We start from the raw sequence: 24,074 nt of genomic DNA, 5'->3' as shown, positions 1-24,074 counted from the left end.
TAGGGGAAATGACTGAGTGGATTGAAGAAGATTCACGGACACTGCAGAAACACTGAGATTGGAACCGTTTTTCAGTCAATACTGAAAGATTATTTCGCCTCCGACTCGGTCACTGGAAAAGGGGAATTTGCGGGAACTGACTAATATCAGGGAAAGTTGTCAGCAATGCGAAGGCTCCAGGACTGGGAAGACGTCACACACTATCTATATTACAGAACTAGGAGCATCAAGGAACCAGTGAGATTATAGTTGGGAAACTGCAACGCATTCAAGATTGCTCGGTAAGCACAGCTGAACACAAGAATTGGTGTCCCGTTGTCTATAATATATCACCAGAGTGCACAAAGAGACAACAATACATGGGCGATATATCATCACCAGGGAGGTGGGAAGCAGGATGACACACCAGCTGTCGTATATAATGTTTATAATAGAAAACACCTGGAGATCTGTGAGACACATTATCATCAGGGGGATTGGGAGCAGGTCAACACACCATCTACAGTATATCATGTTGAGAATAGAAGCACACCTGGAGATCTGTGGGACACATTGTGATCGGGGGATTGGGTACAGGTCAACACACCGTCTGTGGCATATAAAATTGAGAATAGAAAATACATGAATATCGATGAGACACATTGTGATCAGGGAGATTGGGTGCATGTCAACACACCGTCTGTGGTATATAATGTTGTGAATAGAAAAATACCTCGAGATCTATTAAACACATTGTGATCAGGTAGTTTGGGTTCAGGTCAACGGAAAGACTGCATTTCTAAAAAGCAGAAACGCTTAACCAGTAAACGGGAGGACCATTGATGGAACATCATTAACGGGTAAAAGAACAGGGCAACAAAAACAAGAAATGCTGGAATCACTCAGCAGGTCTGGCAGCATCTGTGGAAAGAGAAGCAGAGTTAACGTTTCGGGTCAGTGACCCTTCTTCGGAACAAGGCACGTCGGCGAGGGCAGGTTACAAGAGAATCAGAACAGCAGGAACTTAGTAAGAAACAGTCAGCACGGAGTTAAGAGACTGACAGGCCGTTCATTTTGATTTGTTTGCTTCGAGGAAGCTATATATTTTATTGAACGGCAGAAAGGCCCAATTACAGCTTTAGAAAAGCTTTGAAAGTTACATTTGGAAGACTTTGCAGTAAATTACAAGGCATCGAAATCTACCACAGGATCGGAAAATCTTTAATTGAATTTAAATGTTCCTATTCCTTTTCGAACTTTAGATCAGAATGCTGAATTCACTGAGAGAGCCACCACCAGCGGGTTTAAAAGCAGGTCCATCAGCACCCTCTTCTCAGGGCACCTGCACACGGGTCATCAATGGTCAGAGCACCATCAGCACAAATTTACAGGGCGATGGGGAAAGGGTATGGGACTAATTAGACAGCTCTTACAAAGAGACAGCATAGGCACCATGGGCCAATTGGCGTCCCTCTGTGCTGTTTCATTGTAAGATTCTGTAATGGAGAGGACCATCACCACCGCCTTCTCAGAGCACCTTCACACGGGTAATACATGGAACACACCCACCGTCATCACAAGGAGAGAGTGTATCCGGGTGTCAGTGTGTGTCTATGTGAAAACAATTCTGGATGCATTTTGGCCCATTACCAATATTAATTTGTTGCAGAAATTGTATCATCAGTTTTAAGAAATGAAATCACAGATCTGGGTATAATTTCTTCTGCAAAGCATTGGGAATAATGACCCTGCAGTTAGTTGTATTTGTGTCTTTTCTTTCTGACATTTTCATTCATTTCTTGTCCCAGTGAACTCTAATTGTTAACTTCTCATTTCAGGCAGACCTGGGAACAGTCAGGCTGACCCGTCAGGTAATCGCCCTTTATTTTCACACTATCTGCTATCTCTATGCTCTAATCCATCCCATTAAATATTAAGCATGGAAAACACTCTCAATACTTTTTTTGATCATGGATTAACCCGCTGCCCGGCTGCTAGTCATAAGGGGAGTGTGTCCCTCATAGAGTTACTAGCTGAGAGATGGCTGCTGCCGTCATGTGGAGGGACGATAACTGACATTCTCTGTTGAGCAGAGTGTGAAGGATCAGCTCCACTCACACTGTTACCAAGCTGAGAGATGACTGCTGCCTTCATGTGGAGGGACAATAACTGACGTTCTCTGCAGAGCAGAGTGTGAAGGAACAGCTCCACTCACACTGTTGCCAGTTCAAAGGTCCACCTCACCAAGATGCGCTGATCTCCAGATCACATGACCATCGAGCCCCTACTTTATTGGCTGTTCTGGTTGAGGTGACAATTTCCTCTGCTCTTCCCTGGTTCTGGGATCTCACTGTGTTCACCCAATCAGTACTGAGCACGTAAAAATGTGCTCATTACAGCCACGCCCATCTCCCCACTTCTGCAGGTTAAATATATTCTGAGCCTGTCGCCAAACGGATCCCATCGGAGCCGCTGTGTTGGTGGGAATATCCGGTTCCCTGCTCCTTTGCACCATTCATTAGTATTTCCCTTTCTTTTTTTTCATGTGTTATAGTTACTCCGGGTTTTACTGATGTTCTGAGTGCAGACTGATGTTCTTATCAATTCATGCCTGGTGAATGGGGAGGGTCTGTGCACTGGGAACTTGTGGGTTTAACACACTAGAACTGCTTGATGATATTTCTGATTATTACAGAGACGGCGAAGCTGAGACTGGCGAATGGGGGCAGTCGGTGCGCTGGGAGAGTGGAGATTCACTACAGGGGACAGTGGGGGACTGTGTATGGCAATTTCTGGGACCTGCCGGACGCCGCTGTTGTCTGTCGCGAGCTGGGCTGCGGGACCGCCGTCTCTGCACCGGGTGAAGCTCACTTTGGGGAAGGGTCCGGACCCGTTGTGACGGGTTATGTAGAGTGCAGCGGGACCGAGGCCGCTCTGCGGGACTGCAAATCATATCAATGGGATCACTATTCCTGGTCACACGTCTATGATGCCGGCGTCATCTGCTCAGGTAAAATTCTTTCTCAGTTTCTCATCTCCCGCCGCAGCTGATAGAATCCGGGAAGAAGTGAAAGTAAAATAATCCGGAATGGTCCCTAGCTGGAAAGTCAGATGATAATAATTTCAGTAAACTCCGGTTAGAATGAATGTTAATATTCGGATCACTATTTAAAATAATATCATTAGTCTCATATTTCAGAACCATTCTCCACCGGGAGCAACAAATACCTGATACTCAGCACATTTACAATACAGACAGAGCAGTTTCCATTGAGATTTTCCCTAAAGCCGCAGTGAATGATCTGAACCGTTGGAAATGTCGCAATCTCAATCCAACTCGCAATTCATCAACCCAGCAGCCACTACCCGGCATGCACTGTCAGCCCAGCTGTCCACCTGCAATGATAGCTTGGCCTCAGATCTGATATGTTACACAGATTGTGAAGCTGAGACTGGGGAGCAGGGGAGGGAGGGATGAAAGTTTCTCAGCCTCGGGGAGCCAATCTAATGGGTCTGCAGTTACTGTGGGTATCTCAAGAGGAAACTGCGTTGTAAGATTCCACCGCCGCCTGTGCATTGCCTTTTAAATGTTGGGCAATATTGAGAAAGTAAAATGCACAGTATATTAAACAAAAGAGCTTCGATAAATCAGGAAGCATTTGCAACGATTAAACTCAACACAGTTGAACTATTCGAAGAAAAGCGGCGAGTTTTTCTGAATTCATGGCCAGTAAGGTGGATAGCAGTAGTCTTCAAGAGGATAAAGCGAGGCTGGTGAAATGGGCGGACAGGTGGCAGATGAAATTTCATGCAGAGAAGTGTGAACTGATACATTCTGGTTGGAACACGGAGGAGAGGCAACTTCACAGAATCACTGAACTATTACAGTGCAGAAGGGGGCTATTCGGCCCATCATGTCTGCATGGGCTTTCTGAAAGAGAAATTCACTCAGTTCTATTCCCCTGCCTTCTCTCCATAATTCTGCACGTCCATCCTTTTCATATAACTGTCTAATTCCCTTTTGAATGCTGCAGTTGAACCAGCCTCTGCCACGTTCTCAGACAAACATTCCAGATCTGAAACACTCGCTGCATGAAAAAGAGTTTCCTCATGTCAATTTAGCTTATTTTACGAAATAGTTTCACTCAGTGCCCTCTCATTCTCTACCCTGTCACCGGTGGAAACAGTTTCCTTCCAGCTGCACTGTCCAGAACCCTCATTATTATGAATAAATCTATCAAATTACCTCTCCGCCTTCTCTTCTCCAAGGAAAACAGTCCTAAGTTCTCCAATCTATCTTCATAACTGAAATTCCTCATCCCTGGAATCATTGTCATGAAACGTCTCAGTACTCTCTCCACGCCCTCATATCTTTCCTCAAGTATGGCGCACAGACTGGATGCAATACTCCATCTGAGGCCGAAATAGTGTCTTCGACAAGTGCAACACAACTCCCTCGCTCTTGTACTCTATGCACTTATCAATAAAGCCCAGGACAGAGCACCCTGTATTAAACGCTCTGTCAACCTAGCCTGCCACCGTCAGTGACTTCTGCACGATTAAACCAAGGTCCCTCTGCTCCTGTCACCCCTTTAGAATTGAAACCTTCATTTTATATTTTATCTCCATGTTATTCCGACCAAAATGATCCACTTCGCATTTTTCTGCATTGAACATCATCCACCAACTGTCTGCCCATTCCACCAGTTTGTTATGTCCTTTTGCAGATCTGCACTATCCTCCTCACAATTCAATATGCTTCCAAGTTTTGTGTCATCTGCAAACTGTGAAATTGAGCCCTGTACACCACGGTTTAGTTCATTTATATATTTTGACTGGGACCTGAATATTGAAGCAAACATGGTATTTCGGATGGGCAGGAAGCCAGGAATGGGTGGAGGGGTAGCTCTGATAATTAATTATGGTATTAGCGCAATGGTGAGGGATGATCTAAGTTCAGGAGACCAGGATGTAGAAGCTGTTCGGGTAGAGATGAAAAATCATTAATGCAAGAAGTTGCTTGTCAGAAGTGGTGAAAAGGCCAACTAACAATAACCACGCTGTGGGACGGGGTATAAATGTATAAATAATGGCAGCCTGTCAGAAAGGTACAGTGATAATTAGGGGCGTATTTTCGCCTACATTTAGACTGGAAAAATGAGATGGGCAGAGATAGCCTAGATGAGGACTGCATAGAATATTTTCGGGATAATTTCTTGGAACAATACCTTGTCGAGCCAACCAGAGAGTAGGATATACGAGACCTGGTATTGTGCAATGAGGTAGGAATAATTAATGACCTCACAGTTAAGGCGCCCCTTGGTAGCAGCGATCATGATATGATTGAATTTTACATTCAGTTTGAGGGAGAGTAGAGTGGGTCCAAAACTAGTATTCTAAACTTAAATAAGAGCAATGATGAGGGCATGAACGCAGAGCTAGCGAAAGTGAACTGGCAAATCAGGTGAAGGGATAGGTCAATAGAGTTTCAGTGGCAGACATTTCAGGGAATATTTCAGATTACACAATTTCTCATATTTCAACGAGAAAGAAACATTCCAAGAGTGGGGCCCACCATCCGTGGTGAAGTAAAACAGCCAAAGGTCGTATCAAACTTAAAGAAAAAGCCTGTAATTGCGCAAAGCTGGGAGGCAGGTCAAAAGATTGGACAGAATATTTTTTAAAAAACAAAGGATGACTAAAAGATTGATAAGGCAGGAAACATTAGAGGACGAGAGAAGGCTAGATAGATAGATAAGGACAGGTAGTAAGAGTTTATATATATATATATATATATATATATACAATTTTAAAAATGAAGAGGTAACAAAGTGAGCGTTTAACTTATAAAATGTGAGTCTGGGGAATTAATAATAGAAAATAAGGAGATGACAGATGAATTGAACAGATATTTGGCAGCGATCTTCACTATTGAGTATAAAAGTAACATCCCAGTTTTAGCTGTAAGTCAGGAAATGGAAGGGAGGGAGGAACTCAAGAAAATTGCAAACACCAGGGAAAAGGTAAAGAGCAAATTGTTGGAGCTGCAGGCTGACAAGTCCCCGGGACCTGATGGACTTCATCCTAGGGTGTTAAAAGAAGTGGCAAGTGAGGTAGTTGATGCGTTAATTGTAATTTTCCAACATTCCCTAGATTCGGGGAAGGTTCATTTAGATTGGAAAATAGCGATTGCAACTCCTTCAGTCAGAAAGGGAGGGAAACAGCAAGCAGGAAACTACAGGCCAATTTGTTTAACACATGCCTTAGGGAAAATGTTGCAAGCTTTTATTAAAGATGTTACAGCAGGGCATTTAGAAACATTCCAGGTAATCAGGCATAGTCAACATGGCTTTGTGAAAGAGAAATCATGTTTAACCAATTGATTGGAATTCTTTGAGGGAGTTACATGTGCTGTAAATAAAGGGGAACTGGTATTGTACTTAGATTTCCAGAAGGCATTTGATAAGGTGCCACATCAAAGGCTATTGCAGAAAATAAAAGCTCATGGTGTAGGGGGTAACATATTATCATGGATGGAAGATTGGTTAGCTCACAGGAAACAGAGAGTAGGCATAAATGGGTCATTTGTTTGGTTGACAAGATGTAACGAGTGGTGTGCCATAGGGATCTGTGCTGGGGCCTCAACGTTTCACAATTTATAGAAATGACGTAGATGCAGGGAAAGACGGCATGCTTGCTAAATTTGCTAATGACACAAAGATAGGTAACTTGTGAAGAGGACATAAGGAGTCTGCAAACGGATGCAGATAGGTTAAGTGAGTGGGCAAAGAACTGGCAAATGGAGTATAATGTGGGAAAGTGGGAAATTGTCCACTTTGGGAGCAAGAATATAAGGGAAGCATATTGTCTAAATGGTGAGAGATTGCAGAGCTCTGGGATACAGAGGGATATGGGTGCCCTATTGCATGACACGCAAAATGTTAGTATGCAAGTACGGCATGCACTTAAGAAAGCGAGGAGAATGTTATCATTTACCGTGAGTGCAATTGAATACAGATGTAGGGAATCTATGCTTCAGCGACACGGGGCATTGGTGAGACCACATCTGGAATATTGTGTACAGTACTAGTCTCCTGATTTAAGGAATGATGTAAATGCGTTGGAGGCAGTACAGAGAAGGTTTACTATTCTAATATCTGGAATGGGTGACCTGCTATACGAGGAAAGATTTGACAGGTTAGGCTTGCATCCTCTGGAATTTAGAAGAGTAAGAGGTGATATGATTGAAACAAATAAAATCCTGAGGGGACTTGACAGGGTTGTTGTAGAAAAGATATTTCCCCTTGTGGGAGAATCTCGAACAAGGGGTCACTGTTTAAAAATAAGGGGTCGCCCATTTAAGACAGAGATGATGAGAATTTCTTTCTCTCAGAGGGTCGTGACTCTTTGGAATTCTCTTCCTCAAAAGATAGTGGCAGCAGCGTCTTTGATTTTTTTTAAGGCAGAGGTTGGTAGGTTCTTGATAACCAAGAGGGTGGAAGGTTATCGGGAGTAGGTGGAAATGCGGAGTCATCAGTTCAACCATGAACTTTTTGAATGGTGGAGCAGGCTCGAGAGGTTGAGTGGCCTACTCCTGGTCCTAATTTGTATCTTCACGCGTATGTTCATAAATAACAGGGTATATCTAATACATCCTCTTTATAAATTTTAAACCCCTATAGTATCTGAATGACCTCCTCTTTAACCATTGCCTGCGGTGCATCTTCTTCCTTGGTAAAGACAAATGCAAAGAATTCAGTTAATACCTCAACTATGCCTGCTACCTCTATATATAAATCCCCTTTCTGATCCCTCATCGTCCCCACTCCTCCTTTTACCACCCTTTTACTACTTTTCTGCTTCAGAAAACTTTGGGATTTATTTTAATGCTAGCTGCTGGTCTCTTTTCAAGGGTACAATTCTAAAGTGGCTGCAGTCAAGAGTGACCTGGGAGTATTTCTGATCAAATCGTTGAAGGTAGCAGGGCAGGTTGAGAAAGTGGTTAATAAGTCAATGGGATGTTGGCCTTTTTAAATAGAGGCATCGAGGACAAAAGTTCGGAAGTTATTATGAACTTTTATGAAACACTGGGTTCACCTCAACTGGTGTATTGTGTACAATTCTTTATATGGCACTTCAGAAGAATGTGAATGCTTTAGAATAGGTGTAGAAAGGATTTACAAGGAAGGTTCAAGGGAAAAAGACTTCAGTTATATTGATAGATTGGAGAAGCTGTGGTTGCTCTCCTGTGAACAGAGAAGGCTGCGAGGAAATTTGATAGAGGTGTTCAAAACCTTGAGGGGGCCAGACAGTGTAGATAGAGAGGAAGTGTTATTCTTGGTGGAAAGGTCAATAACCAGAGGACACTGTTATAAGGTGGATGGCAAATGAACCAACCGTGACATGAGGATGGTTAGGATCTGGAATGTTCTGCCTGCGAGTCTGATGGAGACAGATTCAATTGTAGCTTTCAATATGGAAATACTCAAGCACCTGAAGAGAAAAACTTTACATGGCTATGGAGAAAGAGCAGAAGCATAGGACTAGCGAGGTGCTCTTTCAGATAACCAGCATGGACACAACGGGCTGAATGGCCTCCTTCTGTGTTATAAACATTCTATGATTATATGCTGACTGCTGCTGGTCACAATCTGTCTGTCCAGTTTTTAAACTTGAAACTGTGAATGTGGTTTCAAGGTAATGAATTGCATACGAAGTGCTTTGAAGGGTGATCATGACAGACTGTCGAAAACTGGCCACAAAACAGACAACAAAGTGCGGGTTAAAGGTAGTTATTCAGACTGACAAAAGGTGAGAAGTATTGTGTGACAATTCATGTCAATGGATTAGCGCTGTGGAAATGCGTTCTATTGTTTAGTCCATTCCGAAGATTACAGCACACAACATTAAGAAGCGGCTGAGCACACAGCACAAAGCAAAAATTAAGGGCCCGTTAACACTCCAGTTGTCGTGCTGAAGATCAGTGCTCTGGAACTAGCGACAACTCGAGCCAAGCTGATCCAGTAAAGTTACAGCAGTTACAGCACTAGGATTCAACTGATATGGTGCAAAGTTGCTCAGTTATACAGTGCCTATTAAAGTAGGGAAACACTGACTAGTTAGCACCCAATGAACCGACTCCCAATCAACACCAAATCTTTCCTTGTGCTGGGTGTGACTCCCCTTTCAACGTATCTCTCAAAAACAAACCTCAATCTGTTTTATATTTTCTAGAGCTTTGTTAACCTGCATTTCTATTTTATTGATTTTTATGTCTGTACTCCTAAGTCCCATTTCTCCTCGATGCAATTTAGATTATCATTGTCCAAGGAATATGGGTTCTCAGTCTTCCTACCCATTAAAATTCATTTGCAATTTCGTTAACGTAAAGTATTTTTCTCACAATCTGCCTTTGTATTAACTATTGCTCCAAGTAGATGTCATTAGTGAATATTACAATTGTCCGTCCCTTTTCTGACTCGAAATCTTTTATGTTAACTATGAACAACAGTACTCCTAGCACCAGTTCTTGTCACACAATACTTCTTGCCTAGTTCTAACTGCTGAAACAGTGCATGTTTCTCAGTTACAGTGACGGCGACTGGGGAAGTTATAAATAAATAAAGGAACATTTTAAACATGACAGTTCTGTCACATTATAAGCAGTAGTGATGCAGGAAATCCAGCATAATCAGTTTTGAACAGAATCTGAGAACGACTGTTCACAGATGTGTGATTAATAAGATGCGTATTGAAATATAACTATTTGTATTATTGTGATTAATAATGTATTCCGCTAATTATGATATAATACGCTTATTCAGATCACAGATCTCCTAGACTAACATCCGGAGACTCCCCATGCTCAGGCAGACTGGAGATCCAGTACGTTGAAACCTGGGGAACAGTGTGTGACCTTGACTGGGATTTGAAAGACGCCAATGTGGTCTGTAGTCAGCTTCAGTGTGGAGTCGCCGTGTCGGTGCCAAGTTCTGCTCATTTTGGAGAGGGCACTGGGCTCGTACGGACTGATGTCTTTGAATGCACTGGGAACGAGTCCAGTTTATTGGATTGCCGTCTTTTTCAAGGAACTCAGCAGGAGTGCAGCCACAGGAACGATGCCAGTGTGATCTGTTCCGGTGAGTACAGACTTACTGAAAAGCAGACAACTTCCTGCTTAATATTTGGAAAACTGAAGAAGGTGGCATTCCCATGAATCTGTCTGAAAGGTTCATATCTAAACTAGTCATTATAGTTTACTATCACTGCTATAGGTTTGGTGGAACGTGGTACAAAATATCCGCAATTAATCGTAAACAAGATGGTTCCAAATCTTAACATTTATTCTGCAAGAAGCAGAATTTTCACAAGTTTGTTTCCCACTGCACCGAATGTATATTTAGAATTGAATATTGGCTGCAACAGTTGGGAGTTGACTAAATGAATATGCACTGGCCTATTTCGATACTTTAATTTGAACACCACGAATGATCCGACATTACAATCCCTTCTGACCCTCCCTGACCACGTTATTATTCTTATCATACAGCACTGAAACAGGTCCTTCAGCCCACCGAGCCTCTGCCGACCAACAACCACCCATTTATCCTAATCCTACATTACCTACCATTCTCCAAGCACCTACCCACAGTAGGGTTAATTTACAATGGTCAACTTACTTTCGACCTGCAAGTCTTTCACTGTGGGAGGAAACCAGAGCACGTGGCAGAATCCCACGCCGTCACAGGGAGAACGTGCAAACTCCGCACAGACAGCACCCAGATCTGAACCCAGGTCACTGGAGCTGTGATGCTAACCACTGCTCCACTGTTCCCACGTTAACACCTACTGAACGGCAGGGTATAAAATAACGGCTGTACTCGAGCACTGCTCAGTGCAATCAGGCCAGAAGTGAAAGATTACTAAGTTATTTTATAGAATGTGTGTATTTTACCCGCTAAATATGACAGGATCGGACACATATCCACATTATCAGTACACAGCTTTCAGTTGCACTAGCCTGTTCGATCATTCAGTTATATCATAGATGATATTTTCTTCAAGTCTCTTTACCTCGCTTTGAACCGGATTCTTTGATACACCGAGCTAACAAAAATCTATCAATATTAGTCCTGAAAATTTAGATTAAGTGTAACATCCACCGCTCTTTACTTTCGGGAATGTTCCAGATTTCCACGGTTTTTATAGAAAAATGTGTTTTCTAATTGTTCTCTGAGGCCCAAGTAACTTCTGGTGCTTTGTCAGTTACCTTCCCACCATCAAAATGTCCGAAGTTGGGCTTTTAGCTGGTAATTGCATGGACTTTAGTTCCATTCACAATTCCTCGGATTAAGAAACAGTTCATGCCCACTTCCATCAAGATCAGGACATTATTTAGACTTGGGCAGATGGGCAGAAAGTAACATACTCACCACCTCCGTGTCAGTTAATGACTATTTCCAACAAGAGAGACAATAACATCTCCCCTAGCTATTATAATCAGTGAATTCACTACCATCATCAAATCCTCCTGAGTGTTGTCATTGACAAGAAACTGAACTAAACCATTTACCATAATGTAGTGGCGAGTGGAGCAGGTCAGATCATCGGCATTCTGTGGCAAGTAGCTCACCTGCAGAATTCCCAAAGACTTTTCAGCAGCTGGAAGAGATAGGCTGGGAATGTGAAAACAAAAAACAAAGAAGAAAGAAAATTACAGCACAGGAACAGGCCCTTCGGCCCTCCAAGCCTGCGCCGATCCAGATCCTCTATCTAAACATGACGCCTATTTTCTAAGGGTCTGTATCTCTTCACTTCCTGCCCATTCATGTATCTGTCCAGATACATCTTAAAAGACGCTATCGTGCCGCGTCTACCACCTCCGCTGGCAATGCATTCCAGGCACCCACCACCCTCTGTGTAAAGAACATTCCACGCATATCCCCCCTTAACTTTTCCCCTTTCACTTTGAACTCGTGACCCCTTGTAATTGAATCCCCCACTCTGGGAAAAAGCTTCTTGCTATCCAACCTGTCTATGCCTCTCATGATTTTGTACACCTCAATCAGGTCCCCCTCAACCTCCGTCTTTCTAATGAAAATAATCCTAATCTGCTCAATCTCTCTTCATAGCTAGCGCCCTCCATACCAGGCAACATCCTGGTGAATCTCCTCTGCACCCTCTCCAAAGCATCCACATCCTTTTGGTAATGTGGCGACCAGAACTGCACGCAGTATTCCAAATGTGGCCGAACCAAAGTCCGATACAACGGTAACATGACCTGCTAACTCTTGTACTCAATACCCCGTCCGATGAAGGAAAGCATGCCGTATGCCTTCTTGACCACTATGTTGACCTGCGTTGCCGCTTTCAGGGAACAATGGACCTGAACACCCAAATCTCTCTGTACATCAAGACAAGTCTCTTCCAAATTTCAGGGAACCCAGCCACAGTTTGTGTAATCCTACTTCATAGTGAGGTGAGGCAGTGGCGTGGTGTTAATGTCACTGGACTAGCAATCCAGAGCCCCAGGCTAATTCTGGGGACGCTGGTGCAATTCCCACCATCGCAGCCAGTGCAATTTAAAGTCAGTTAATAAATCTGGAATTGAAAACTAGTCTCAGTAATGGTGACCATGAAACCATTGTCGATTGTCATTAAAAAAAAATCTTGTTTAGTCATATCCTTAGGGGATGAAATCTGCCATTGTTACCTGGTCTGGCCTACATGTGACAAGAGACCCACAGCAATGTTGTTGACTCTTAACTGTCCTCTTACATAGCCTAACAAGTCACCCAGTTGTGAAAGGTTTCGAGGCATGAACAACGAATGCTGACCTTGCCTGCGACACCCACATCTTGTGAATGAATAAAAAACAGAAACATTTGAAGCCGATGAATCATTCTAGCATCACTTATGCTGCACAGTCTCCCTGGTCAACATATCCTTCCCAACGCATATTGCCCATAGCTGAACATTACACCAGATGGTGCCTGGCCTGTTTTCTTTTTTTCGCTGTAGCATCATTTCTAGCCCCTTGTATTCCATTCCACTAGATAAAAAGCACAGCATTCCATTGGCTGTTTTGCTTTTCGTTCCTGTACTGACCCATGACCCTGAAGTCTCTTTTCCCTGTGCTGCATCCGGCTTTTCACCATTTATAAAGTACTGTAATCTTTTTAAGTCCAAATTGGACACCTCACACTCACCAATATTGAAATAGTTTTACACAGTCACTGAATCTTTTTTTTTGTAAAGTTATGCTTAAAATATACATGATTACAATATGGCTGATGGTTTCTTTTAATGGCAATATTGAGTATGTCAATTATATGTGGCTTTCTATCCAGTCATCTAAACCATTAATAAATATGGTGAATAGTTGAGGTTCCTGCGGGACGGCGCCATCACATCCTGCCAGTTAGATGATCTGTCCATTATCCCTGCTGTCCATCTCCTGCCACTAAACAAACGTCCGAAGTAGGTCAATAATTTCCCCTAAATTCTATGAGCTTCAACTTTAGCCAACAATCAGTTACGAGGGATTTTGTTGAGTGCTTTCTGGAAGTTCATCTGAGTAACATCCATTGAGGTTCCCCTGTCCTCTACTTCAGTTACCGCCACAAAATATTTGATCAGGTTCATCAGGCATGATCTACCTTTTACAAATCCACGCTGGCTCTCTCTGATTAGCTGTAACTTTTCAAGGTGATCAGACACTCCATCTTTAAATGTATACTCTAGTAATTTCCTGACAACTGCTGTTATGCTAACCAGTCTATAATTCCCTCGGTTCACTCGATAACCTTCTTTAAATAGCAGTGTGACAATTGCAATTTTCGAATTACTGATCCAGCAGTTTGCTCTCTATCATTAACAAAGGGATGGAAGGTGTTGTTTACAGCGTTATCAAGCAGTACTTACCAATAAACTGCTCAGTGATGCTCAGTTTGGGTTTGTTCGGACCACTCAGCTTCAGACCTCATCACACCCTTTATACAAACATGTATGATATAGCTGTATTCCAGATGAGAGTGACTGCCCTCAATGTCAGGGCAGCATTTGGCCGACTGTGGCAACAAAAAACCTTAATAAAAGTTGTGTGCATGTAAATACTGATGCAAAGTAATTCTGCAAAATTCCTGCCATTTCCTTATTTTCATTTATAATATCACAACTGTCATCGTAATGAGACCACATTGCTTTTAATGACAATATATTTCTGAAGTTATTGTAAAAGCTTTGGAGCTCTTGCGAACTGTTTTGTCATCCTTTGCTATTCATTGTATCTCTGCCATTCACGAAGATCTGTGCATTATTTTTTTGCATTTTTGCATGTTTTTGGTCTCTTTTATACTTATGATGTTACCGTGTCTTGCAAGCCAGTCCATAATAGATGAGGTTGAGTTTGGAATTGGTCCATTCAATGCTGTGGTCATTGAGTTGAGCTTCTTTGATGGCAGGCTTGTGCCGTTCACTGCGTCAGGGAAGCTATGGAGATCGATAAACACAAGACCTTCCCCCTAAAAGTGGCCTGTTCCTCAGTGAATATCAGGGTTTCCCTCCTCGAGAAACGCACAAGCACCTGTTGTGCAGCCAACATACCACGACCAGAACAGTAGCATGGATTGACTTGTCACAATGCACAATAACTGACGAATCAGCAGCAAGAATAATGACATCTACTGACCTCTCATGCAATATAATTAACTGACCAATAACAGCCAGAACAGGAACATGTAATAACCTAACAGTAGTAAGATCCTGCCCACATTCCCGTTCTGCACTACATATAAACAGACAGCTTCCACCAATTACAATTATTTCTCCAGACAATGGACAGAGTACACGGCCCAAAACGTTGCGGTCTGTCAGTATTTCTAACAAATTATTTTTCTGATGCGAAAGTGCAAGCGGCTTGTATAATAATCCAGAGATTATAATCCTTGAGAACTTATTTTATATTTCAGATCCTGGTACTCTCTGAAAAGAACCTCTTGCTTACTCTTTGCTATGTTGTTTATCCCTACATGGTCCACAACGACTGGATATTTCCCCTCCATTCTTGCAATCTGATTTGAGATAACCCGCACTTCGCACAAGTTGGGAAAATACTGTGTGGAACTCTTAATGCCCTAATTATTGAATCACTTAAAAGTATCACATTATGCTCCACTCCTCCTCCTTTTGCACAGCTTCCTATTCCAAGGTATCACGGTCAACATTCTGGCTGTCCTTCTGACAGTCTTCATCCTTATCCTCACAAATAGCCAGGACTTTGTTCCTGTTCACTTCTGTATATCCTCGTTCTCCATTACATCTGGATTTCCATTACTGTGCACTATAAGCTGCAACAACCTCATTCTGATCCTGCAGCTCTCTACAAGGTGTGACTGAAATCTGCAGCAAACTGTCAAATACTCTTCTTGCTGCCATATGTGTTGGCGTTTCTCCAATTCCCACAACAGCTCTATGATCCTGAGCCAGAGAGATTCCAGGTTGAGATATCTACCACAGACAAGTTCCCTCGCGGCAGTTCCATTATCTACAAATTCCAATATCCAGAAAAAAAAACTTCACTGCCAGAACTTAGTCTGTCTTTATTTTTGAGGTAAAATTATTTGTAGATGCATTTTAGCTTTAACGCTATTTCACTGGTTAGCTAACGCCGAAACACTAAGGACTCATCAATTAACTTAATACGTATTTACAACTTACCCACGCCCTCTCACACCCTGACCTGACAATTGCTTCACTGAGTGAGTTTTTCCCTCTATTTGCCTGGTGTCTGTCCCTCAGCCCCTTCCAATAGGCTCTGCTGCTGCTGGCTGTGATGCTCTTTTAAACCGGTGGCTCGAGTCACTGACTCCAGTTTAACAGACACAACAGAACACCGCCATCCGAACGCTCACTCTCTGCTACCTAGAAGGACGAGGACAGCAGATGCATGGGAACACCATCTGCATGTTCTCCTCCGAAGCACACACCATCCTAATTTGGAACTATATAACTGGTCCTTCACTGTCGCTGGGTCAAATCCTGGAAGTCCCTTCCTTACAGCAATGTGAGTGCACTGAAAGCGCATGCACTGCAGTGGTGCAAGAAAGCGGCTCACCACCATCTTTGCAAGGGCAGTTCGGGATGGGTACTAAATGCTGTCCTAGCCCGAATGTCCCACCCCCTGTGAAATAATAAAAAATACCTCCTGTTCCCACTCTGAACCGAATTCTTACTCTTAGCAAACTCTAACTTCCCACTATGTTCATAATGTATTCAGTTAACATTGCAATCATTGTTTACACTCTGCCTTACTAGAAGTTGAAAATTGAAACATAGATAATTGGAGTAGGAGTAGGCCAGACAGCCCTTTGGAGCCTGCTCCACCATTCAAAAAAAGTCATGGCCTATCATCTAATTCAGTACTCTGTTCCCGTTTTTCCCCATATCGCTTGATTCCTTTGGCATTAAGAAAGATATCTATCTCCTTCTTGAATATATTTAGAGATCTGGCCTCCACTGCCTTCTGTAGTAGAGAATTCCGCAGGTTCACCACCTTCTAAGTGAAGACATTTCTCCTCATCTCGGTTCTAAATAGCATACTCCGTATCTGGAGACTGTGACCCGTGGTTTTGGACTCTCCAGCCATCGGGAACATCCTCCCTGTATCTAGCCACTCTAGTACTGTTCCAGTCTTATAGGTTTCTCTGAGTACCTCTCTCATTCTTCTAAACTCTAGTGAATATAGTCCGAGTCGATCCGATCTCTCCTCATACGTGAATCCTGCCATCCCAGGAATTAGCCTTGTAAATCTTCTTTGCACTCTCTTCATGACAAGGGAATCATTCCTCAGATAAGGAGACCAAGACTGCACACAATACTCCAGGTGAGGTCTCACCAAAGCCCTGTATAGGTGCAGTAAGACATTGCTCCTTTACTCAAATCCTCTTGCAATGACGTCCAGTATTATATGCCTTTTGAGGCACATTCAAGATGCAACAGTTTAGACAGTTTCCAGCTGACAGTAATTACCCCAGTTCGGACAAGCACAGCTGATTGACTGCTTACTGCTAACCTGACTTGCACTGTTAACTGCTAACAATGAACTGCCTTGCAGTTTGGTTTTTAATTACAAGCGAAACGCTAAATGTTAAGGCTAGATTTCAGTCTTAGCTACTAATTACCAAATTCCAAACTTCCCACTCTGGTTGCAACACATGCACCTAAAGGTACAGTCTATGCTTGCACACTTTGCCTTAACTCTAACTACCTTACTGAATTGCAGAAGAACATTCCCCATGCAGGCAATTGCAGTTCAAGAGGACGGTCCTGACACCGGTTTCAAGGGCAAATAAAGTTGAGCAATAACTGCCACCTCTGCCAGAGATGTCCACATCCCTCATAAAGAAAAGCAGCTCCCAAATGAGCTTGTTCTGTATTTGTTCTTCAGATCTTCTATCGCACATCTATCAAACCATTTTAAACACATCAACTAGATAAGCTGTAATCCTTCTAAACTAAAGCTACTACAAACAATGTTTATGAAACTTGTCTTCATAATGTAACGCTTTAAGCATTGTTGCCATTCTCGTGACTCTGTCCTTAACCACCTCCAAAGGCAATGGTTTTATGAAGTGCAGTGCCCAAAAGTGACAACAGATACAACAGAAACATCAAATCCATCATCTTTATATTCCAAAATCCAAGAGATAAAGACCAACAATCGATTAGCATTTGCAACAAGAGGTGTTAATTTTTGAGTGTTCAGCCAACTTCATAAAGAGGTCCTTTAGTAATTATTATGATGAAAGGACACAGACCTAAAACATAACTCTCTTGATCTCTCCACAGATGCTGCGAGCCCTGCTCAGTATTTCCAGCATTTTCTGTTATATTTCAGATTTCCAACATCCGCAGTATTTTGCTTTTGTGTTGCTGTGGTAATTCTAATTGTTTTTTGATAGATAATTTGTGTAAAGTATGGATAGATAATCGTGTACATAAGATTCAACTGTTATACCCATTTTCTATTTTGCTGTTTCTATGCAGAGGATGATTTATAAATTATTTGGATTTGTATTTGTTTCCAATACAGGGAAACATGGACCTCGATTGGTTGATGGGACGAACAGATGCTCAGGCCGGGTGGAGGTGCTACATGGAGACCAGTGGGGGACGGTGTGTGACGTTTACTTTGATTTGGAAGACGCCAACGTGGTCTGTGAGCACCTTCAGTGTGGGACAGTAACCTCAATACCGGGAGGAGCTCACTTTGGGAAGGGAGCCGGTCCAGTGTGGATGGAAAGTTACAGGTGTCGGGGGAATGAGACGCAATTGTGGGAGTGTCCTGTTTCATCCTGGGATCAGTTTAGCTGCTCACATGAAAATGACGCCAGTGTCATCTGTACGGGTGAGTCATCTCAGTCAATTGAACTGAAATAAACCAACTGTTCTGCTGTCAAGCATCATTAACTATTTCCACAGGTCGCTGATTCACTAGTTTTGCTGATCCCATGCTTCCTGTGACACTAAGATTCCGAGATGTGTTTGTGGGTTTAAGTGTCTAAATTAAATTACAAATGAATCAAAGAGCTTCACTCCAGTAAACATTGAATACATACAATGTTTATTGATTAGTACTAATCGCTCATATAATATCTCTTTTGTGGTAAATCTAGGGCATTATTCAAGGGGCATAGAATCAGCAATTTGCTCCCAGGACCACTGCCATAGCACAGAAATGTTGCTCGAGCATTGAAACTGTGATCAATGTTGGCCGTTCAAATATGAATTATCATGGAAGTCTCTGCAAAGATCAGCTGTACAATAGAAAACACTGTGAACTTGTTTCCAGCTAAATAACATGAGATAAATTTTAATTTCCATTGCAACAAGGGCATTAAAATGACAGCGAGTGAAGTAACTCGTTATTTCACCAATATGCCATGTCTTTGATTATTTCACAAACTTGATGTAAATTACAATTCTCCCAGTTATCCCTCAACCCGCGCCCTGTTATAACAGATTATCTGCTCTGTTATCTGATCGCTGTACGTGAGACATTGCTCAACGCAAATTGCTCCCACGTTTCACAATTTAAAATATAGGTAATAAAAACAGTAAGTGCTGAAAATACTCAGAGGTTCTGGCTGCATCTATGGTGAAACAAACAGAATCAACCTTGCAGTTTGCAGATCTTTCATCATAACTTAGAGATTTAACAGTTTTTAAAGAAACGGGAAAGCAAGGAAAGAGCGAAAGGAACAATCTGTGCTATGGTGGAAGACAGGAGAGATTAAATGGTAAATGGGACAGTGCAAGGCAAAAATAGATAGGAATGGGCCAAGTAAAAAACACATTTCTAGAAGTGTTGCAAATTGGAAGGCAAAATATCGTCCAAAAAAAGAAAAAAAGGGGAGGGAATCTGATCTGAAATTGCTGAATTCAGTGTTCATTCCATAAGCCTGTAAAGAGTCTAGTGGAAAGAGGAAGTGCTGTTTCTCAAACTTACGTTAACCTTCATTGGAACTGTGTAGGAGAAAGAGGAGAGAGAGGTCAGTGTGGGAGCGGAATAAAGAATGAAAAGGACAGGTAACTGGAAGCTAAAGGTAAAGCTTGCAGACTGAACAAAGATGTTGTGCAAAGTAAGCACTCAATTATGTTTGGTGTCCCAATGTAAAGGAGACGGTATCATGATCAGTCAATACAGTGAGTGCAGTATACTAAAGAGAAAGCAGGACAAGTAAATCGCTGTTTCACTTGGAAGCCGTATTTGGGGGCTTGGATGGTGAGAAAGGTGGAGGTAATAGGGCAGTGTTTGTACCTCCTGCCCATTCATGGGAAGGTCCTGTGGGAAGGGGTGTTGACAATGATTGAAGAGGGCATCAGGGTGCCACAGAGTGAAAGGTCCCTTCAGAACGTTAAAATTGGAGGGAAGGGGAAGATGTGCTTTGTCGTGGCATCACATTAAAGGTGGTGGAAATGGTGGACGATGGTCTGTTGAATATGGAAGCTGATGGAGTGGAAGATGAGGAGAATCAGGATCTTATCATGGTTCTGGGAGGGGGGAAAGGGTGAAAGCAGAAGTATGGGGAATGGAATGGTCGTGCTTGAGGGCCCTGTCAACCATGGTGGGTGGATGAGGAGGTGAGGAGAGTCATCGGATGAGGAAAAAGGAAGACATATCTGGAACCACTGGTATGGAAGGTTGTATCACCAGACAGATACATTGCCGTGGTGCAAGTGAAAAAATGTGATAGAGTCATTCGAATAATTGGGGGGTGAGGAAGCATAGACAGGTAACTGTGAGAGTCACTGGGTTTACTCTTTATATTAGTTAATAACCTATCCCCAGAATCAGAGACAGAGATTTTGAAGAAGAGAACAGAAGAGTTGAAGATGGACCATGTGAAGATAAGGAGGATAAATTGGAAGAAAGGTTGATGATATTTTCAAGTACAGGGCGAGAGCTGGAAATATCAGTACATGTGGACAGTAGGACGACCTTCAGTCCCTCGGGTCTCACCCCAAGTTCATTTTACCCTCTGTCCCCATTTCAGCAACCGTAAGCTGCTCGGTACGTCTCTGAAATGTATTTACTGAGAAAAGGTAATGGTGAAGAAAGTCTTTCAACAAGCCTTCTGAACAATGATGACAGAAATAGCAACCATTAAAATTAATGACATTTCTGGTGGCAGTAAATTCTGAGATATTTTGCTTCAGTTTCGACATTCTCAATGTGTTTCATATTGTAGATGAAAATTGGTCACTAAGGCTGACTAACGGGGGAAGCTGGTGTGATGGGCGAGTGGAGATTTACCACAATGGCAGCTGGGGGAGATTGCAAGATAGACACTGGACCGTGAATGATGCCAACGTAGTCTGTACACAGCTGGGTTGCGGTGAAGCGACAGCCGCTTATAACTATTCAAAGGACGGAGAGAGTGAAGGACCCGTCTGGGTGAATGATGTCCAGTGTGAAGGAAACGAATTGCAGCTCCAGAACTGCAGCTTATTCACATTGAATTCGTCTCTCACTGACAGTATGGATGTTGGGGTCCTGTGTTCAGGTAAACATATTCTTCACTGCTTTTACAAAAACAAAGAAGTGAAATGTCTAATCTGCTGAGAAAAGTGATAATCCAGGTTACTTGTTCCTGGGTGTCTCAAGCCAGTCATTTCACTCGAGGAGAGTGGGTGAGGATGGTGGGCGGTCGGGGAGCTGGGGCTGGATGGGGGTGGCGTGCAGAGAGTGAGGGCACGGACACAATTAAACAACAAGAACGTTTTTATTACAGAAATTTCAATTAACACATGCATCACAAGGGGTTTAACAGGAATGTAAAGGGAGAGAAAACTGACACAGAACCAAACAAAGAGATGTTACAGTTGGTGACTAAATTCTTAGTCAGATGGTTGTATTTGAAGAGCCAGAGACACGGAAATATTTCTGGTGGAAATTCAGATCTGGGGGTTAGATGGTTAAAGGCAAAACTGAAAGTTGTAGGCAATTGAAGTGGGTGAAGTACAAGAAGCTGTATTCAGAGAAAAGCAGAGTTCCTGAAATGTTTCAGGCTGGAGACGGTTATACTGATGCAGGGGGAGAGCATGAAGGTGGCTGAACATGAAGATCATAATTGGAAACACGAGGTATTGATGGCGGGGAAACCAATAGATCGTCGAGTGCCATGGCGTTCCTGAGAGGGGCTTCATGTAGGGCAGGCAACAAAACTTTGTATGAGCTGATGTTTCTGGAGGATGCAAGATGGGTGATCGCCCAGGAGAACATTAAAATATTCTGTTCTGCAGGAAACAAAGCATGGGTGAGCATTTCAGCAGCAGATGGGCTGAGGCAGGAAGGGAGGTGAATGATGATAGAGGTGAAAGATAACGGCCTTATGAAAAAGAGAATACGGAATTGGAATCTCAGCTCTGGTATCAAATCCGGCGCCGAGCTTGCAATCAGTTCTACTGTACAGTATATAAGTGGAGGTAGCTGTGTGGGAGTTGTTCTGGTGTAAGTTTCATTATATTGTGGATAAAAGTAGACAGATGTTTTGGACCAGATGCTTTAAAGTTTCATTGTGTAGCATGTTAATGCAGGCATGTGTTCTGGGGATGTTGCGTTATGCAGAGTGTAAGTGTGGGCAGATGTTTTCGGGTTGTTCCAATGAACATTTATTTCCATACGACAGAGTGGAACTTACAACATATGAGATAGTTAATGATTCAGATTTGATACCGATTGGTTACAGTAAATAATTTCTTCGGGAACAGTGGAAATCAATACATTCCAGCGTTTCACGTCAGAAGTTTACAGTGCTGAATGGTTATTACACACTCAGTCCCTGGACAGAGTAGAGTATGTCATCTTGTTCTTCAGTTAGGTAGATGTTAAGCTCCACCCAACATTTATGCCCACCTTCAGAAGCCATGTGTCTTCTCCTTGTCTTCTACTTCTCTATCTGATGGGTCACATTGCTGATGTTTATTTTCCAAAGTGCCTGACGCAATTCGTCCAATCATTTTTGTCCAGTCCAGATTAAATACTGGTTTCTGTTCATCCAGGAGGTCTACACATCTGGAGTTCAATTGCCCATAGGTGCTTCCTGACCCTGTCCAACATTTTGCAGAGAGATCCTGTTTTCTGCCCTCTTTGGTCCGGTCCAACAGTCATATATTGATAGAATTAGTCGTTTAGTTCATTGACTTTTTACAGACAATAACAATTGTTAATTTGCCTCACAAGTTTCGTTTGCTCATTGAACATAATTGCAGCAGTCTGTCTGGACAGAGAGGTCTGCATATTTTCTGTTCAGACATGCGGTTTATGTCTCTAAAATTACTCAAATATGTTCCTTGTCAAAGACAGAGTCCCATCCTTACAAAAGTAATTGATTCTCCTATGCAATTAATATTAAATTGATTTATGATAATGTTATAATCAACACAACCCTAGAACGTAGTTCTACACGAAGATACTGCACATTACAAGGCTGATGTTTAAGGGTACTATTTTTGTAGACGTTACATTCTCCAATATGAAGTGGAAGTAATAAATAGGGTGGATTAAACTGCTGGTCTTGCCAGTGACACCAACATCCCCTGAAATAATTAAAAAACAGAAAGGAATGGTGACATGTGGCGAACTATCTGGTAATATAATTCTGAATGGATCAATCACATAAAGCATCATCGGGTCCTCCTCATCTTCACTAAAACCACCCGTTTGACAAAGATTATCCAGGAAGGCATAGAAAACGCACAGCAAGTATTCTCCATCATAAATCTTCCTCCTGAACCACTTCCCTGCCTCGTCCACCCTGAACTCCAAAAATATGTGAGTGGAGCTCGTAGACATTTTGTCACAAAGTTCAAAAACATCCGTTCAGTCACCTCCACTACTTCCCTTTCTTCCCCAACCCACCAGGCCTAACTTCCGATAAGTTCCCATCCCCATCCCATACGATCACCCTGAATTCACATTTCTTGTTTCTTTCCTAGAATCCTTCACGCTGTCTCGGAACCTGTATTGTTGATGGAATCCACATTTTGCTGTCTACACCTTATTTCTTTTAAACTACTGAACACAAACATTCCCTTCCTGGGTTCCATGTTAGCTGGCATTATTAACCATTATCTTTCTCTCTCTCTCTCTCTACATGTTCAGGCCCCTCTCTTTCAAATCAGCAGTGATCACACCTCTCCTCAGAAAGGAACCATTGACCACCTGTCCATGCAGGTTACTGCCCCAGCTCCAACTGTTCGTACCTCGCCAAAGTCCTTGAATGTGTTGTTTCCTCCCAAATCCATGCTCATCTTATATGAAGCTGCATGTTTCAATTCCGCAAGTCAATTTTCTATCCACACTACAGGACGAAAACAATTGACATCCGAAGTGATTGTGACAAATATAAACGATTCCACCTCCTCTTTCGTGACTTGTCTCAAATTTTGATATGATTGATCATGAAATACTTCTCCAATTCCTCCCCATTAACACCCGGCTGGGTGGGACTGCACTCAGCTTGTTCTAGTATTATCTATACAGTCATGGTCAGAAAGTGGCCTGCAATGGCTTCTCTTCCCGCTCCTGCAAA

General features: G+C 42.5%; 1 protein-coding gene across 1 annotated transcript; it reads left to right on the top strand.

Moving 5' to 3' along the window:
- The first annotated feature begins 2,631 nt into the window (after positions 1–2,631).
- On the top strand, positions 2,632–23,513 carry LOC137364716 (deleted in malignant brain tumors 1 protein-like). Its single transcript, XM_068027751.1, has 4 exons — positions 2,632–2,989; positions 9,804–10,118; positions 18,071–18,385; positions 23,479–23,513. The coding sequence occupies exons 1-4, from the start codon at positions 2,653–2,655 to the stop codon at positions 23,511–23,513; spliced, it is 1,002 nt and encodes a 333-aa protein (XP_067883852.1). The 5' UTR covers positions 2,632–2,652.
- Positions 23,514–24,074: the final 561 nt, after the last annotated feature.

The sequence above is a fragment of the Heterodontus francisci genome, unplaced genomic scaffold, assembly GCF_036365525.1.
Source record: "Heterodontus francisci isolate sHetFra1 unplaced genomic scaffold, sHetFra1.hap1 HAP1_SCAFFOLD_716, whole genome shotgun sequence".
NCBI classification, from domain to species: Eukaryota; Metazoa; Chordata; class Chondrichthyes; order Heterodontiformes; family Heterodontidae; genus Heterodontus; species Heterodontus francisci.
Note: the sequence above shows the minus strand (reverse complement) of the source record. Positions and strands in the feature narration are given on the sequence as shown.

Coding starts and splice junctions, on each gene's coding strand:
- LOC137364716 (XM_068027751.1), top strand. CDS start 2,653: ATGATATTTCTGATTATTACAGAGACGGCGAAGCTGAGACTGGCGAAT. Junction 10,119..18,070: donor TGCCAGTGTGATCTGTTCCG/GTGAGTACAGAC, acceptor TTTCCAATACAG/GGAAACATGGACCTCGATTG. Junction 18,386..23,478: donor CGCCAGTGTCATCTGTACGG/GTGAGTCATCTC, acceptor TTTCTTTCCTAG/AATCCTTCACGCTGTCTCGG.